General features: G+C 54.6%; 1 protein-coding gene across 1 annotated transcript in view; it reads right to left on the bottom strand.

The window, feature by feature from the left end:
• Position 1: 1 nt before the first annotated feature.
• LOC311353563 (hemicentin-1-like) overlaps positions 2-16,772 on the bottom strand; it is a gene marked incomplete at both ends in the record, with an annotated part of 57,546 nt that continues 40,775 nt past the window's right edge. The window contains 22 exon segments of the mRNA XM_084473482.1: positions 2-60; positions 180-314; positions 647-694; positions 697-765; positions 1,284-1,346; positions 2,183-2,420; positions 2,994-3,115; positions 3,930-4,067; positions 5,184-5,330; positions 5,976-6,146; positions 6,494-6,664; positions 7,134-7,304; positions 8,222-8,392; positions 9,355-9,525; positions 10,004-10,174; positions 10,811-11,080; positions 11,191-11,272; positions 12,615-12,805; positions 13,056-13,187; positions 14,184-14,397; positions 15,015-15,205; positions 16,482-16,757. Of these exon segments, the coding sequence (XP_084329608.1) occupies positions 2-60; positions 180-314; positions 647-694; positions 697-765; positions 1,284-1,346; positions 2,183-2,420; positions 2,994-3,115; positions 3,930-4,067; positions 5,184-5,330; positions 5,976-6,146; positions 6,494-6,664; positions 7,134-7,304; positions 8,222-8,392; positions 9,355-9,525; positions 10,004-10,174; positions 10,811-11,080; positions 11,191-11,272; positions 12,615-12,805; positions 13,056-13,187; positions 14,184-14,397; positions 15,015-15,205; positions 16,482-16,757 (3,401 nt within the window).

The following is a 16,772-nucleotide window of genomic DNA, read 5'->3' as shown; positions in this document are numbered from 1 at the left end:
TGCCCACGGTGTTGAGGCAGCGCTGGTTGCACGGGTTCGACTCCTGGCACTCGTTCACGTCTGAAAACACACAAAAACACACATCAGACGAGCTCCTCACGCTTAAAGAGATTCACATTCAGACGTTGACGTTTTCAATCAAACTTTTTTTTTTTTCGTTTGTTCACGACGCGTCGTACCGCTGCAGCTCAGGCCGTCCGCGGTCCTCCTGAAGCCCCGCCCACAGCGCGTGACGCAGCGGTACGAGCCGATGCTGTTCTCACAGTCCTGGCCGTCGCGGCACGCCGCCCCGCCCAGCGAGCACTCGTCGATGTCTGAGTAATGAGTCCATATTGCATTTATTACAGTGTTTGATTATTTACATTTATAAATAATATTTGTATCATTTCCACATCGGTTCGTGTGTGTGTGTGTGTGTGTGTGTGTGTGTGTGTGTGTGTGTGTGTGTGTACCCTGTTGCATGCGTGTGTGTGTGTGTGTGTGTGTGTGTGTGTGTGTGTGCGCGTGCATGCGTGTGCGTGTGTGCGTGTGTACTCTGTTGTGTGCGTGTGCGTGTGTGCGCGTGCGTGCGTGTGTGCGTGCGTGTGTACCCTGTTGTGTGCGTGTGCATGTGTGCGTGTGTGCGTGTGCGCGCGTGCGTGCGTACCCTGACAGGTGCGTCCGTCGGCGGAGATGGTGAGGCCCTGGGGACAGAGCAGTAGTAGGAGCCGATGGCGTTGTGGCAGCTGTGAGAACAAGGGTTCCCCACCGCACACTCGTTCTCATCTGGAGCAGAGACCACGACAACGTCAGCACAGAACCACCCGGACCACAGAGAGGAGAACATAGAGAGGAGAGCATAGAGGAGAGCCTAGAGGAGACCAGAGAGGAGAGCATAGAGAGGAGAGCAGAGAGGAGAGCAGAGAGGAGAGCAGAGAGGAGAGCAGAGAGGAGACCAGAGAGGAGAGCAGAGAGGAGAGCAGAGAGGAGCATAGAGGAGAGCAGAGAGGAGAGCATAGAGGAGAGCAGAGAGGAGAGCAGAGAGAGGAGAGCATAGAGGAGACCAGAGAGGAGAGCAGAGAGGAGAGCAGAGAGGAGAGCAGAGAGGAGAGCAGAGAGAGGAGAGCATAGAGAGAGGAGAGCAGAGAGGAGAGCATAGAGGAGACCAGAGAGGAGAGCATAGAGGAGAGCAGAGAGGAGAGCAGAGAGGAGAGCAGAGAGAGGAGAGCAGAGAGGAGAGCATAGAGAGGAGAGCATAGAGGAGAGCATAGAGGAGACCAGAGAGGAGAGCAGAGAGGACCTACCAGCACAGTATGGACCAGCAGAGTCCAGCAGGAAGCCCTGAGGACACTGGTTACTCCGGTCACCTGGAGACACGTTCAGGTGAACGTCAAGACAAACCACAGCTGGAGAATCAGCAGCAACACGACCACATGGGGGCGCGTCCAGGTGTCTCTTGTCCAGCCCACCACGCGCTAGTTCAACCAGCGGAAGGTTGACGCAATCTAAGCTCAGGTTTTGTGAGAAATTAAATTAAAAAAAAAAAACTGGGAAAACGTATATATATATATATATATATGTGGCCGATGAAAAATATGCAGACGTCGTGTGACACCGTACGCAGACCTGGTTATGAAACACCCTGATGTCACACCCGCCACTACGACTGGATGAAAGGGTTTCCAATAGGCATGGGCGATTCGCGAACGATTCGGTCAGAACGAAAGAATCCCGAAGGTGAACGACAAGAACTGATTTTTTTTTACATAAAACAAAAATATGGTCACATAAATAAAAGATACAAACGAACAGAGCTTCGTCTCCCCTCGACTTCATATTGATAGAGTCTAAAACGTTCTCATGGTGGTTGAGGCAGCTTGAGGCTGTTCTTCTTAAAACCACACAAGTGTGATGCGTAGGCTAATGCTACAGAAATTAGCTGTTTTCCCGAGCACCGTCACCGTCTGAGACCTTCTGGTGTTTTTAAAGGCTCCGTTTGCGGGCGTACCTCATATTTAAAAGCAAAGGGGCGGGGCCAGACACCTGAGATGCCCTGCCAAATGACGTAACAGACCGTATGACTTAACCAACTGAACGAACTGAACGAAACGAATCAAACGAACGATTTGTGACAGTGAAGGGAACTGAAAGAACTGATTCCCGGAAAAGAATCATTTTGCCCATGCCTAGTTTCCAGACGTACCCTTGGCTATGGCGGCGTGGATGCGATACTCCAGCGTCTCCTCCAGGGGGTGGTAGAGCGCGGTGACGTGGGAGGCGTGCAGCGTCTCCACCAGGTAGGGCATCTTGCCCCTGGCCGGGTCGTAGGTGACGGTGTGGTTCCAGGAGTAGGGCACACTCTCCCCGTCCACGCTGAACATGCGGGTGGAGAGGGCGTACAGCTGGCCCGGCCCGGTCTGGATGTAGTCCTCGCTGTAGTCCTGGAAACACAAAGCTCTCCGTTATGGATAAATCATAACTCATACAAACTCTCGTGTGTTTAGGTGTTTAAGGTGTTAAACTTTATGTCATTCACAAATCATTTTTGTTTGATTGTGATTTGATTTCTTTACTCGTGCTACTGCTGTCTACACAGCACTTGAATGTACCGGCGAGGGGTCCACCCGTATGGATGTTTTAGGGCCGATACTGATACCGATTTTTTCCCCATCAGCCTTCGCTGCTGACCGATACGCCGATACCGATTATCTTGAGCCGATATTTGGAGCCGATTCTGCTTTTGCTCCCTCGATTTACGTCATAAAAATGACACAATGATGATAACAAATGTTCCAAGTCTCAATTTAAAAAAGGAACATTTATTGAACTTCCTGTAAATCATGCTGGGAAAAAATATAAAATAAATTAAATAAATAATAATAATTTTAAAAAAAGGCGAAAAAAATCGTCCGATGTCGATACATAGAAAACAGAAACATCGGCCGATAATATATGGGTGGATCTCCAGTGGCGGCCCACAGTGCTTCAGCAGAGGGACTCTTGGTGTTCCTCACCTTGATGACGACGTCCACCTGGGAGGGCAGCTGCAGGGTGTGTCCGTTCACCACGATGTCCAATAGCATCGCTCCGTCAGAGTCCAGCCCCCTGGCGACGTGGGTCATCCTCAGGATCTCCCCTGGAACAACGTCCAATCACAGTCAGCCACTTATAGCGGTTCAACAAATCAACCCGTCTGTCTGTCTGTCTGTCTGTCTGTCTGCTGGTCTGTCTGTCTGTCTGTCTGTCTGTCTGCTGGTCTGTCTGTCTGTCTGTCTGTCTGCTGGTCTGTCTGTCTGCTGGTCTGTCTGTCTGTCTGCTGGTCTGTCTGTCTGTCTGTCTGCTGGTCTGTCTGTCTGCTGGTCTGTCTGTTTGTCTGTCTGCTGGTCTGTCTGTCCGTCTGTCTGCTGGTCTGTCTGTCCGTCTGTCTGTTTGTCTGTCTGCTGGTCTGTTTGTCTGTCTGCTGGTCTGTCTGTCTGTCTGTCTGTCTGTCTGATGGTCTGTCTGCTGGTCTGTCTGTCTGTCTGCTGGTCTGTCTGTCTGCTGGTCTGTCTGTCTGTCTGTCTGTCTGTCTGTCTGTCTGTCTGTCTGTCTGCCTGCTGGTCTGTTTGTCTGTCTGCTGGTCTGTCTGTCTGTCTGCTGGTCTGTCTGTCTGTCTGTCTGTCTGTCTGTCTGTCTGCTGGTCTGTCTGTCTGTCTGTCTGCTGGTCTGTCTGCTGGTCTGTTTGTCTGTCTGCTGGTCTGTCTGTCTGTCTGTCTGCTGGTCTGTCTGTCTGTCTGCTGGTCTGTCTGTCTGTCTGATGGTCTGTCTGTCTGTCCGTCTGTCTGTCTGTCTGTCTGTCTGTCTGTCTGTCTGTCTGATGGTCGGTCTGTCTGTCTGTCTGCTGGTCTGTCTGTCTGTCTGTCTGTCTGTCTGTCCGTCCGTCCGTCTGTCTGTCCGTCTGTCTGTCTCACCTGTAGCGAACTCCACCTGCGTCTCTCTCTTGAACAGCGCCCCCGTCAGGGTGAAGCCGTTGACCGCGCCCCCCAGCTCCCCGGCCGTGGTCCAGTAGACGGGGTTCAGCACGGAGATCAGCTTCCTCATGGCCGGGCCTGGGGGTCAGGGGTCAGAGGTCAGGGGTCAGAGGTCAGGGGTCAGAGGTCAGGGGTCAGGGGTCAGAGGTCAGGGGTCAGGGGTCAGACAGAGGGCACATCTGGTTCATTAAAGAAGACTTTTTGAGTTGATGCATGATTATACTAGTGATCCACCCATATATCACCATATATCACCCATATATCACCCATATATCACCCATATGTCACCCATATATCACCCATATATCACTCATATGTCACCCATATGTCACCCATATATCACCCATATATCACCCATATATCGACCCATATATCACCCATATAGCACCCATATATCACCCATATATCACTCATATATCACCCATATATCACCCATATATCACCCATATATCACCCATATATCGACCCATATATCACCCATATATCACCCATATATCACCCATATATCACCCATATAGCACCCATATATCACCCATATGTCACCCATATATCACCCATATATCACCCATATATCACCATATATCACCATATATCACCAATATATATATATTGTCTGTTTATTGAACATAAAGTGATACTCAGTGCTCTCTGGTTCAAAAGCTGTAAGTACAAGTGCAGTTTAACGGCGTGTTTCCGACCAAGTATCTAGCAAGAAAGAAGCCTCTCTACGTGTCCTTCCCGAAAAGTCCCGCGAGAAAAATAAATAAATAAATAGTCCTGCCCCGACAAATTTAAGACCTTGAGTTACAGTATTTAAGACCAGCATGTGACATTTTTAACGGATTTAAGACTTTTTAAGGATGCGCGTACACCCTGCAGCGCCTCGTGCCCGGGGCGGTGAACTGACCTAAGGACCTCGGCGCCTCGTGCCCGGGGCGGTGAACTGACCTAAGGACCTCGGCGCCTCGTGCCCGGGGCGGTGAACTGACCTAAGGACCTCGGCGCCTCGTGCCCGGGGCGGTGAACTGACCTAAGGACCTCGGCGCCTCGTGCCCGGGGCGGTGAACTGACCTAAGGACCTCGGCGCCTCGTGCCCGGGGCGGTGAACTGACCTAAGGACCTCGGCGCCTCGTGCCCGGGGCGGTGAACTGACCTAAGGACCTCGGCGCCTCGTGCCCGGGGCGGTGAACTGACCTAAGGACCGCGGCACGTTGCTGATGGTGGCCTGTATGAGCCGGCCTCCCGATTGGCTGTCGGAGACGGTGGCGTTGAGGACGGCGATGCCGAACTCGATGTCGTTGATGTTGCCGATGATGCTGCCGCGGGCCGTCTGGGGCCCGCCTGGTGGGGGGGGGGGGGGGGGATGAGTATAGACACACACACACACACACACCACACACACACGAGTATAGATACACACACACACACACACACACACACACGAGTATAGACACACACACACACACACACACATACACACACACACACACACACACACACATACACACGAGTATAGACACACACACACACACACGAGTATAGACACACACACACACACACACACACACACACACACACGAGTATAGACACACACACACACACACACACACACGAGTATAGACACACACACACACACACACACACACACATACACACTGCACACACACACACCACACCGCACACACCACGCACGCACGCACACACACACACACACACACACACACACACACACACACACACACACACACACACACACACACACACCGCACGTACGCACACACACACACACACACCGCACACACACACACACGCACGCACGCACGCACGCACACACACACACCGCACACACACACACCGCACACACACACACACACACACCACACACACCGCACACACACACACACACACTACACACACCGCACACACACACACACACACACACACCGCACACACACACACACACAGACACACGCACCAAAGCCCTACCTGGGCATGCCTGAGTGTGACACCTGGCCAGCTGGGACGGGTCCCCTGGACAGGGCCGCCCCCCGTTGCCAGGCGACGGACTGTTGCACAGTCGGACCCGCGTCCGCCCCCCCCCTCCGCAGGAGGAGGAGCAGGCCCCCCAGGGCCCCCAGGAGCTCCAGCTGCCGTCCACTGCAGACAAGAGTCAATCAAACTGTCAATCACACTGACGTGTGTCAATCAATCTAAATCAATCAATCATCTCAATCAATCAAACCATATGTCTATCGATCTCTCTGTCTCACACACACACACACACACACACACACACACACACACACACACAGACACAGACACACACACACACACACAGACACACACACACACAGACACACACACACACACACTCTCACACACAGACACACACACACACACACACACACACACACACACACACACACACACACACACACACACACACACACACACACACACACACACACACACACACACACACACACACACACACACACACTCGCCTGGGCAGCTGTCCGTGTTGCATCTCTGTATCTGTGTGTCCGCCCCGGCACACGCCCGGCCCCCGTTGGCCGGTCGGGGGTTGTCACATGTCCTGTAGCGCCGGGCCTGGCCGCCGTCGCACGTCCTGCTGCAGCCGCCCCAGCTGCTCCACGGGGCCCAGTGGCCGGCCACTGGGGGGGGAGAGGGTGGAGGCTCCATCAGCCACACCACAGAGAGGGTGGAGGTCAGGCTCCATCCACACCACAGAGAGGGTTAGGGGGGGAGGGGGGGCGGTGGGGGGAGAGCGGTCCTCACACACCGAGGGGGGGGGGGGGGGGGAGAGCGGTCCTCACACACCGAGGGCGGGGGGGAGAGTGGAGGAGGAGAAGATGGCAGGAGACGGACCGACAGACAGAGACTCCTCTAGTCGTCGTCCGCTGGTTGGATATATTAAGTATCTATGGAATTGATGCTTTATTGTGATTTGTCTTATTGGTTTGTGTCTTGTATTGTATTTTAAATGTGAAGTTTGTTTTTTAAATGTTAAATGTGGAACTTTTATGTTTATGCTGCGTTCTTGGCCAGGACTCCTCCTTGAAACAGAGATGTTAAATCTCAATGGTAAAATAAAGGTTAGTAAATGAACAGCAGGGGTCTCACCGGGGCAGGGCTCGCTGTGGCAGAAGTCCGTGTGGGCGTCGCTGCCCTCACACTGCCGCCCGCCGTGCTGGGGGGCGGGGCTGGCGCAGAGGCGGGTCCTCTGTCTGGTCCCGCCCCCACAGGAAACGCCACAGGCTCCCCAGCTCACCCATGATGACCACTTCCCGTCCACTGAAACACAAAGAGGTGCTCTCACTAGTTCAACAAAGTGAGCTCCATGCAGCCAGACTCCAACGTAGATCCATGAAGCAGCGGGACTCTGAGCTAAGAGGACTCACTCGTCGTAACTAGGCATGGGCGATTCGCGAACGATTCGGTCAGAACGAACAAATCCCGAAGGTGAACGACGAGAACTGATTCCCAAAACAAGAGAACTGATTCTTTTTTTTTTAACAATATGGTCACGTAAATTAAAGATACAAACAAACAGAGCTTTGTCTCCCCTCGACTTCATATTGATTGAGTCTAAAACGTTCTCATGGTGGTTGAAGCAGCTTGAGGCTGTTCTTCTTAAAGCCACACACGTGTAATGCTTGAGCGGCGTCGTAGGATAATGCCACAGAAATGAGCTGTTTTCCCCGAGCACTGTCACCGTCTGAGACCTTCTGGTGTTTTAAAAAGGCTCCATTTGCGGGCGTACCTCATTATTTACAAGCAAAGCGGTGAGGCCAGACACCTGAGATGCCCCGCCCAATGACGTAACAGACCGTATGACTTAACCAACTGAACGAAACGAATCAAACGAATCAAACGTGGTACACTCTGCTTTGCCGCCTACATCTCCTCTGTCTCTTCCTTTTCCTCCTCCTCTCCTCTGTCTCCTCTTGTCTCGATTGTCAACGATTTGTGACAGTGAAGGGAACTGAAAGAACTGATTCCCGGAAAAGAATCGTTTTCGCCCATGCCCAGTCGTAACACGTTCACACGTAATGTCTCAAGGTTCCACTGCAAAGGACTTAAACAATATGTGTTGTTTTAGTTTCTTTATCTTTATGTTGATCATGTTTATAGTCCTATCCTCCTCGACGGTTCCACCCAGCAGGGGGGGGCGGGGGCCCTGGACCCGGGTTCACCAGGACCCCTCTTACCGGGACAGGGTCTCTCCGTGCAGCGCTGGGTCTGAGCGTCCGGGCCGTCGCAGCGCGGCCCGCCGAAGGCCGGCGGGGGGTCGTTACAGAGGCGGAGCCTGCTCTGGGCGCCCTCGCCACAGGTGTCACTGCAGGGGCTCCACGGCAACCAGCCCCCCCAGCTCCCCGCCACTGGAGGAGGAGAGGAAGGGGAGAGTGAGCGGAGCGGCGGGCTGGGAGTCGACCGCCGTCAGTCAGGCTGGGTGGGTGGGTGGGTGGACGGCAGACTGTGACTCTAATGACAGTCAGGGTGGGTGGACGGCAGACTGTAACCGTTTCTCAATTCGCGTTCTCGTGTGTTCTCGTGTACTTTGCGTTCTCGATAAACGTCATCAGTGGTGGTAGCCCCAAGCACTGTTCCAATTCCAAGTACGCGAGAACGCGAGTACTGTCGTAAAACCCGTGTGTGTTCTCGATGCGTTCTCGATGAGGCCGTTCTACCGAGGACGCATCGGAGGTGACTCGTGTGGACTTGGGACCGTTAAATATCCCAGGATGCATCATCCAGTCCGCTGCTGTTCCAGTTGCAGAGTGCGTACTCGCGTTCTCGGAAGTCTGTACTTGAAAGTCCGGACTTGCCAAGTACGTACTTCCAAGTCCGCGAGAACGTAGTCCGCGTACTTGGTATTGAGAAACGGCTTGTGACTCTAATAACACAGTCAGTCAGGGTGGGTGGGTGGACGGCAGACTGCTGTGCATACAGCTTCATTTTGCGTTGAATATTAAAAAATCATCTTAATATTTGACAAATGTATCACCACTATGTTGTGTATTACACCTGGGTGTGGTTTTATATTTGAACTAACAACTTATCTTATTGAGAAATGAAATATATAAGAGATGATTCATTTGCAGGTGAGGAGAAGATTCCACTAGTGGTGAGGTGAACGCTGCCGGGGCCCGGGGGGCCCCTGGGGGCCCCTGGGGAGAGGGACCCCTCACCAGGGCCTGGGGGGCCCCTGGGGAGAGGGACCCCTCACCAGGGCCAGGGGGGCCCTTGGGGAGAGGGACCCCTCCCCAGGGCCTGGGGGGGGGGCCCTGGGGAGAGGGACCCCTCACCAGGGCCCGGGGGGGGGCCCCTGGGGGCCACTCACCAGGGCAGGGTTTGACGTTGCACAGCATGGTGTCCACGGCGCGGCCCTGGCAGACAGCGCCCCCGTGCTGGGCAGGAGGGCGACTGCAGCTGCGCACCCGCGTCCGGTTGCCCTGACCGCAGCTCCGGGAGCACTCCTCCCACGGGGACCAGTCGGACCAGCGGCCGTCCACTGGGGAGAGAGAGGGGGTGGGTCACACACACACACACACACTGGAACACACACACACACAGACAGACACACACAGACACACAGACAGACACTCACACAGAGACACAGACACACTCACACACACACACACACACACACACACACAGACAGACACACACACACACAGACACACACAGAGACACAGACACACTCACACTCACACTCATACACACACACACACACAGATAGACAGACAGACAGAGACACACACACACAGACAGACAGACAGACAGACAGAGACACACACACACACACACACAGAGACAGACAGACAGACAGACAGACAGACAGACAGACAGACAGACAGACAGACAGACAGACAGACAGACAGACAGACAGACAGACAGACAGACAGACAGACAGACAGACAGACACTCACACTCACACTCACACTCACACACACACACACACACACACACACACACACACACACACACACCTGGGCAGGGCTTCCCCTGGCAGCGCCGTGTCTCTGCGTCCGGCCCTGCGCAGTGGCGCCCCCCGTTGGCGGGGAGGGGCATGTTGCACTGCCTCAGCCTCTTCTGGGCCCCCAGCCCACAGGACACGCTGCAGGGGCCCCACGGGGTCCACTCCGCGTAGCCCCCGTGCACTGAGAGAGAGGACGCGCACACGGAGGGTTTTAGACGGACAGTGCTGTTTAAAGTTAGCCTAGTCCTAACTAGACCTTCGTACTCATTTCATTCACACCGATGGTCTAGAACTGCTATAGAGACAAACGATTTCTCACTTGAAGGCGGGTGCTGTTGAAGTTTAAAACCTATTGGCTCTGCCCAGTGCCACTCCGGATCTGCCTTAACCAATCGCTAACGTTTGGTCGTGACGTATTTCATGCTTAGCAAACTTCACCACTCCTTCACCGCTAACGGAGCCAGCTGGAAAATTTAACTTTTCCCGAATCCCGTGGGAAGAAGCGCCACAACATCTTGACCCCCAACAAAAGAGGAGGTCTGGGTCTCTGGAGGTCTGGGTCTGTGGAGGTCTGGGTCTCTGGAGGTCTGGGTCTCTGGGTGTCTCTGGAGGTCTCTGGAGGTCTCTGGGTGTCTATGGAGGTCTCTGGGTCTCTGGGTCTCTGGGTCTCTGGGTGTCTCTGGAGGTCTCTGGAGGTCTCTGGGTGTCTCTGGAGGTCTCTGGAGGTCTCTGGAGGTCTCTGGAGGTCTGGGTCTGTGGAGGTCTGGGTCTCTGGAGGTCTCTGGGTGTCTCTGGGTCTCCGGCCGTCTGGCCTCACCTTTCACGGTGAGCGCGATGCGGGCCGTGGCGGAGCCCAGCGGGTTCCTGGCCGTGCACTCGTACTCGGCCGTGTCCTCGCGCTGGGCGCTGCTGAGCAGCAGCGAGCCGTTGGCCAGGACGGAGAGGCGCTCGCCGGCCAGCAGGGGGCGGCCCTGGCGGGCCCACTGGACGCCCGGGGCGGGCTCCCCCTCGGCCCGGCAGTGGAGCAGCACGGCGGAGCCGGCGTCCACCAGCGCCTCCAGCGGCTCCACCCTGATGGTCGGCGCGCCTGCAGAGAGAGAGACGCTCCGTGTGTTAGGCCATACGTGACGGGACCTTTGGGAACGCCGTTTGGGAACGCCGTTTGGGAACGCTAATGCAAAGGGGTTGAACACGTACTCTGCAAGACGAGGGAGACACTCCGCTCCACCACGCCGGCGTCGTTGGCGGCCACGCACACGTAGCGGCCGGCGTCCTCGCCCTGAACCACGGGAGGAAACACGTCAACACAGACGGCTCTGCTCAGAGTGAGACGGGCAACCTCCACCGCCAGAAGAACCTTCCTTCTGCATGTTTAGCACGTGGCTTTGATATTGTATCAACACATACATTAGAACATCAACGGACAACGGAACAGAAGTGAGTGTGTGGAATGAAGGTCTGTAGGTCTGGAGGTCTGGGGGTCTGAAGGTCTGGGGGTCTGGGGGTCTAAAGGTCTGGAGGTCTGGAGGTCAAGGTCTGGAGGTCTGGAGGTCTGGAGGTCTGAAGGTCTGGAGGTCTGGAGGTCTGTAGGTCTGTAGGTCTGAAGGTCTGGAGGTCTGGAGGTCTGTAGGTCTGTAGGTCTGAAGGTCTGGAGGTCTGGAGGTCTGGAGGTCTGAAGGTCTGGGGGTCTGGAGGTCTGGAGGTCTGAAGGTCTGGAGGTCTGAAGGTCTGGAGGTCTGGAGGTCTAAAGGTCTGGAGGTCTAAAGGTCTGGAGGTCTGAAGGTCTGGAGGTCTGGGGGTCTGGAGGTCTGGAGGTCTGGAGGTCTGGAGGTCTGGGGGTCTGGAGGTCTGGAGGTCTGGAGGTCTGGGGGTCTGGAGGTCTGGAGGTCTAAAGATCTAAAGGTCTGTAGGTCTGGAGGTCTGGGGGTCTGAAGGTCTGTAGGTCTGGAGATCTAAAGGTCTGAAGGTCTGTAGGTCTGAAGGTCTGTAGGTCTGGAGATCTAAAGGTCTGGAGGTCTGAAGGTCTGGAGGTCTGGAGGTCTGGAGGTCTGAAGGTCTGGAGGTCTAAAGGTCTGGAGGTTTGAAGGTCTGGAGGTCTGTAGGTCTGGAGGTCTGGAGGTCTGGGGGTCTGAAGGTCTGGAGGTCAAGGTCTGGAGGTCAAGGTCTGGAGGTCTGGGGGTCTGAAGGTCTGGAGGTCAAGGTCTGGAGGTCTGAAGGTCTGGGGGTCTGGAGGTCTGGAGGTCTGGAGGTCTAAAGGTCTGAAGGTCTGGAGGTCTGAAGGTCGAGGTCTGGAGGTCGAGGTCTGGAGGTCTGGGGGTCTGAAGGTCTGGAGGTCAAGGTCTGGAGGTCTGGGGGTCTGAAGGTCTGGAGGTCAAGGTCTGGAGGTCTGGAGGTCTGGAGGTCTGAAGGTCTGGAGGTCTGGAGGTCTGGGGGTCTGGAGGTCTGGGGGTCTGGGGGTCTGGAGGTCTGAAGGTCTGAAGATCTGGAGGTCTGGGGTCTGGAGGTCTAAAGGTCTGGAGGTCTGGAGGTCTGGAGGTCTGTAGGTCTGTAGGTCTGAAGGTCTGGGGGTCTGGAGGTCTGGAGGTCTGGTAGTCTGGGGGTCTGGAGGCGGTTCTCCGTACCACGGTGCCGTAGATAGCCAGGGAGCCGTTGGTCAGCTGGCGGACGCGCTGGCTGGTCTCCACGGTGACGCCCCTCCTGCTCCACTGGATGGTGGGGGGGGGGTCGCCCCGGACCTCGCAGTGCAGCACGGCGTTGCCCCCCAACAGCTCGACACGGGTGGAGTGGTGGTCTCCATCGATGATGGGCGGCTCTGAGAGAGAGAGAGAGAGAGAGAGACAGAGACATACAGAGAGAGAGAGAGAGAGAGAGACAGACAGAGAGAGAGACAGAGAGAGAGAGGGGGGACAGAGAGAGACAGAGAGAGAGAGGGGGGACAGAGAGAGAGAGAGAGAGAGAGAGAGAGAGAGAGAGAGAGATCAAGTGAATACGATGATGACGATGAAACTGAGCTGAGATAAAGAGAGAGAGCCACAGTGAGCTGCTGTGGCTGCAGTGGGCACCTTTGACGTAGACGAAGGCCACAGACTGGACGGTTCCCGCACTGTTCTCGGCCACGCAGGTGTAGGAGCCGGAGTCCTCTTTGGTCACCCGCTCCACCACCAGCTCGCTGTGGCCCATGTGGTCGTAGTGCGCTGAGACAGCAAGGGGACAACACACACTTAACACTTGATCGCTCCTGATTATTTATTTGTTTTGTTTTTATTTCTTCATAAACCAGGAAACGGTGTTATCACTATGACTCAGGACTGCTTTGTTGCTATGTGCTGACGCTGATACTGATGAGCCTCTCTTGGCGAGCTTTAATTGAATTTACATTCAATTAAAAAAAATAAGTGTATATGATGTGTAGAAATGTAAAGTACATGACATTGGATGACTACCGGATTGTTGAGTGGTTCCAACCTTGACTAAGCCTCTAAAATAGTTTTATTTATTTTCGCATACTGTCATAATAATGTCTGGTTGTCGCTGTTATTGTTTTGTTGTTTTTGCTAGGGAGTCCATGGGGTGGGAGATGTGGGTGGGTATGTTTTGGATGTTTGTATGCATACTTTCAAAATCTATAAATAAAGTATAAAAAAAAAAAGGAACAACACTTGATCCTAGTCTTCTCTAGTCTTCAGGATTCGTGATTGACGCACCTGATAACCCAACGCTGCTGAGAACAACTCAAGTGTGCAACAGCAAAAGTGTTAAAGGTGCCGTGACGTGCCACCGGGTGTGGTGTGGTTAGCCGCTACGAGCCGTTTTGGAAATCTGCCCCTTATGACGTCACAAGGGGCAGAAAGTGGGCGTGTCCACCTGGCTGTGTGCTGATAGATCAGTCTACCAGCCAGCCTACCCAGTGGACTGCAGCAGACGCTGCTCATCTGTCCGTCACACATCTAGGTGGACACGCACACCTGTGATGATGATTTCCAAAACGGCTTGTAACGGCCAATCACACTCACACCTGGTGGCACCGTCATGGCACCTTTTAACCCCGTAGAGGGACAACAGCCCCTAGTCACTTTGTATCCTAGGTTCTCAGCTTTGGACCAGATGAGTGTAAGCAGCACACTGGAACCCGTTCCACATGCGCTGGGTTCTACAAGGCGCTGTGCTCTAACGGGCTCATGGGGCGGAACCTGGGAGGATGCTGTTGTTGAAGGCCCAGCTGATCTTGGGCAGGGGGGCTCCGCCGGCCCCGCAGGCCAGCGCCAGACGCTCCCCCTTGCTGAGGGCCACGTCCCCGGGCAGCCGGCTGAAGACGGGCTGGGTGTGGACGGACAGCGCCACCGCGTGGCTGTCCTCCCCCACCGCGTTGGTGGCCACGCAGGTGTAGAGGCCCGCGTCATCGGGCTGCAGGAGGAGGAGGGGGAGGAGGAGGAGGAGGAGGAGGAGGGGGAGGAGGAGGAGCAGGAGGAGGAGGAGGGGGAGGAGGAGGAGGAGGAGGAGGAGGAGCAGGAGGAGGGGGAGGAGGAGGAGGAAGAGGAGGAAGAGGAGAAGCAGAAGCAGGAGGAGGAGGGGGAGGAGGAGGAGAAGCAGAAGCAGGAGGAGCAGGAGGAGGAGGAGCAGGAGGACGGGAAGAGGCAGAAGGTGGTGAGCAGAAGTCTTCTGGTAAGGTTTTCACATTTCTGCGACCCTAAGAACGGCGCTGTAGGTACGCTCGGAGAGTCTTAAAGAAACAGAGCGAGATTTAACAAACCCCAGAGCTTGTTGTCAAGCGGTACGGTCGGCTCCACTGAACTACGAGTGGGAAGGTTTATAGTATGACCAAAAGTGAAATGCTGCAAGAAAGCTGGGAGATTTACACCTTACGACTGGTACGGGCGGGGAGTACCACACAGACAGCACCATCACCACCCTACCTGAGTACCACACAGACACCACCACCACCACCCTACCTGAGTACCACACAGACAGCACCACCACCACCCTACCTGAGTACCACACAGACAGCACCACCACCACCCTACCTGAGCGGCGTGGAGGACCAGCTCCCCCGAGGGCAGGACGCTGTACTCCCCGGTGGTCTGGCTGAGCGGGACGCCCTCCTTCTCCCAGGACAGGGAGGGCTGCGGGACGCCCTCCGCCGAGCACCGCAGCCGGGCCTGGCTGCCCTCCACCACGGCCACCTCCGGAGCTCCGCCCCTCACCGAGGGCGGGACTGGAGGGGAGGAGTTACAGAGTTAAAGAGTGTGGGGTTTGCGTTGTGAAGATGACAACTAAACAATAGCCGTTTCTCAATACCAAGTACGCGGACTACGTTCTCGCGGACTTGGAAGTACGTACTTGGCAAGTCCGGACTTTCAAGTACAGACTTCCGAGAACGCGAGTACGCACTCTGCAATTGGAACAGCAGCGGACTCGATGATGCATTCTGGGATATTTAACGGTCCCAAGTCCACACGAGTCACCTCCGATGCGTCCTCGGTAGAACGGCCTCATCGAGAACGCATCGAGAACACTTCCGGGTTTTATGACAGTACTCGCGTTCTCGCGTACTTGGAATTGGAACAGTGCTTGGGCTACCACTGATGACGTTTATCGAGAACGCAAGTACGCACGAGAACGCGAATTGAGAAACGGCTAATGACACAGGTGAAATAGGAATGTAGTATTTTATATTTAAGCAATAGATCACGACAGGCACAAAGTCAACTATTGCTTTTATGAAACGGTTACGTAAGTATGGTGAAATGAAAGTCATAGACACCCTCAATTCTGAAAAAGCGAGAAAGTCGGAAAAGCATTTTTTTAAACGAATACAAAAAAGTAGTCCCTCCTGGCTGCCTGCAAGGTGTGTGGCGGTTGCTATGCAACACACTGTAGCGTCCTTCAGAGAGAAGGCTAGAGACGGTAGTTCGGTTCGCCGGCAATTTAGCCTACTATGAAGTTCACTCACCGTGTGCCTATTGCTGTACAACATTTCCATCCTCTCCAGCAATCAACATGTTTTTAGTCTTCAGTGAACTATGCTATTGCTTTTATATATAAATAAACAACAGTTCAAGTTAAGCGCGGAGTGATACGGAACTCTGTAAACTGAGCGGGCGTCATAGCTGTGTGTGTACGCTCAATATACAACAGTTGGGAACCAATCAGATCGCTTGATTTAAGCCACCCGTTTTACAAATATGTATTAAATATGTCCTGTGTAAATGTTGCTGCTTTACGTGTCTGTCTTCAATTGCCCCTTGGGGACAAATAAAGTTTTTTGAATTTGAATTAGAATTTGAATTAGATTTGGAAAATACGGAAAAACATTTTCTGAAAAAAAAATCACTTTTGTATAATATCGATTCAGTACAACTCCTGAGATCATCAAGAGAGCAAGCAAAGCAGATCTCTGGTGCAAAAAAAAAAACACGGGTGGTTGCCGACGGCAACGACCCTTCAACCGCCAACGAGAGACGGACATCAGCGACGGGGCAGCAACGCACTCTGCACGGTGAGGCTCATCTCCAGGCTGGCCGAGCCGGCGGCGTTGGCCGCCGTGCAGGTGTAGCGGCCCGTGTCGCTGGGCCGGGCGAAGGCCACCTGCAGGGCGCCGGAGCCCAGCACGCGCAGCCGCGCCGACTCCGCCTCCGCCAGCGGCCGGCCGTCCTTGTGCCACGAGACGGAGGGCGGCGGGGAGCCGTCGGCGTGGCAACGCAGCGTCACGGAGGAGTCCAGCGGCGCCAGGTAGCGGGAGGCGTCGGGGCTGATGGCCGGCGGGACTGATGGAGGAGGAG

This window comes from Micromesistius poutassou, assembly GCF_964030765.1.
Source record: "Micromesistius poutassou genome assembly, chromosome: 9".
Classification (NCBI taxonomy): Eukaryota; Metazoa; Chordata; class Actinopteri; order Gadiformes; family Gadidae; genus Micromesistius; species Micromesistius poutassou.
This window is presented reverse-complemented; position numbering and strand designations above follow the sequence as displayed.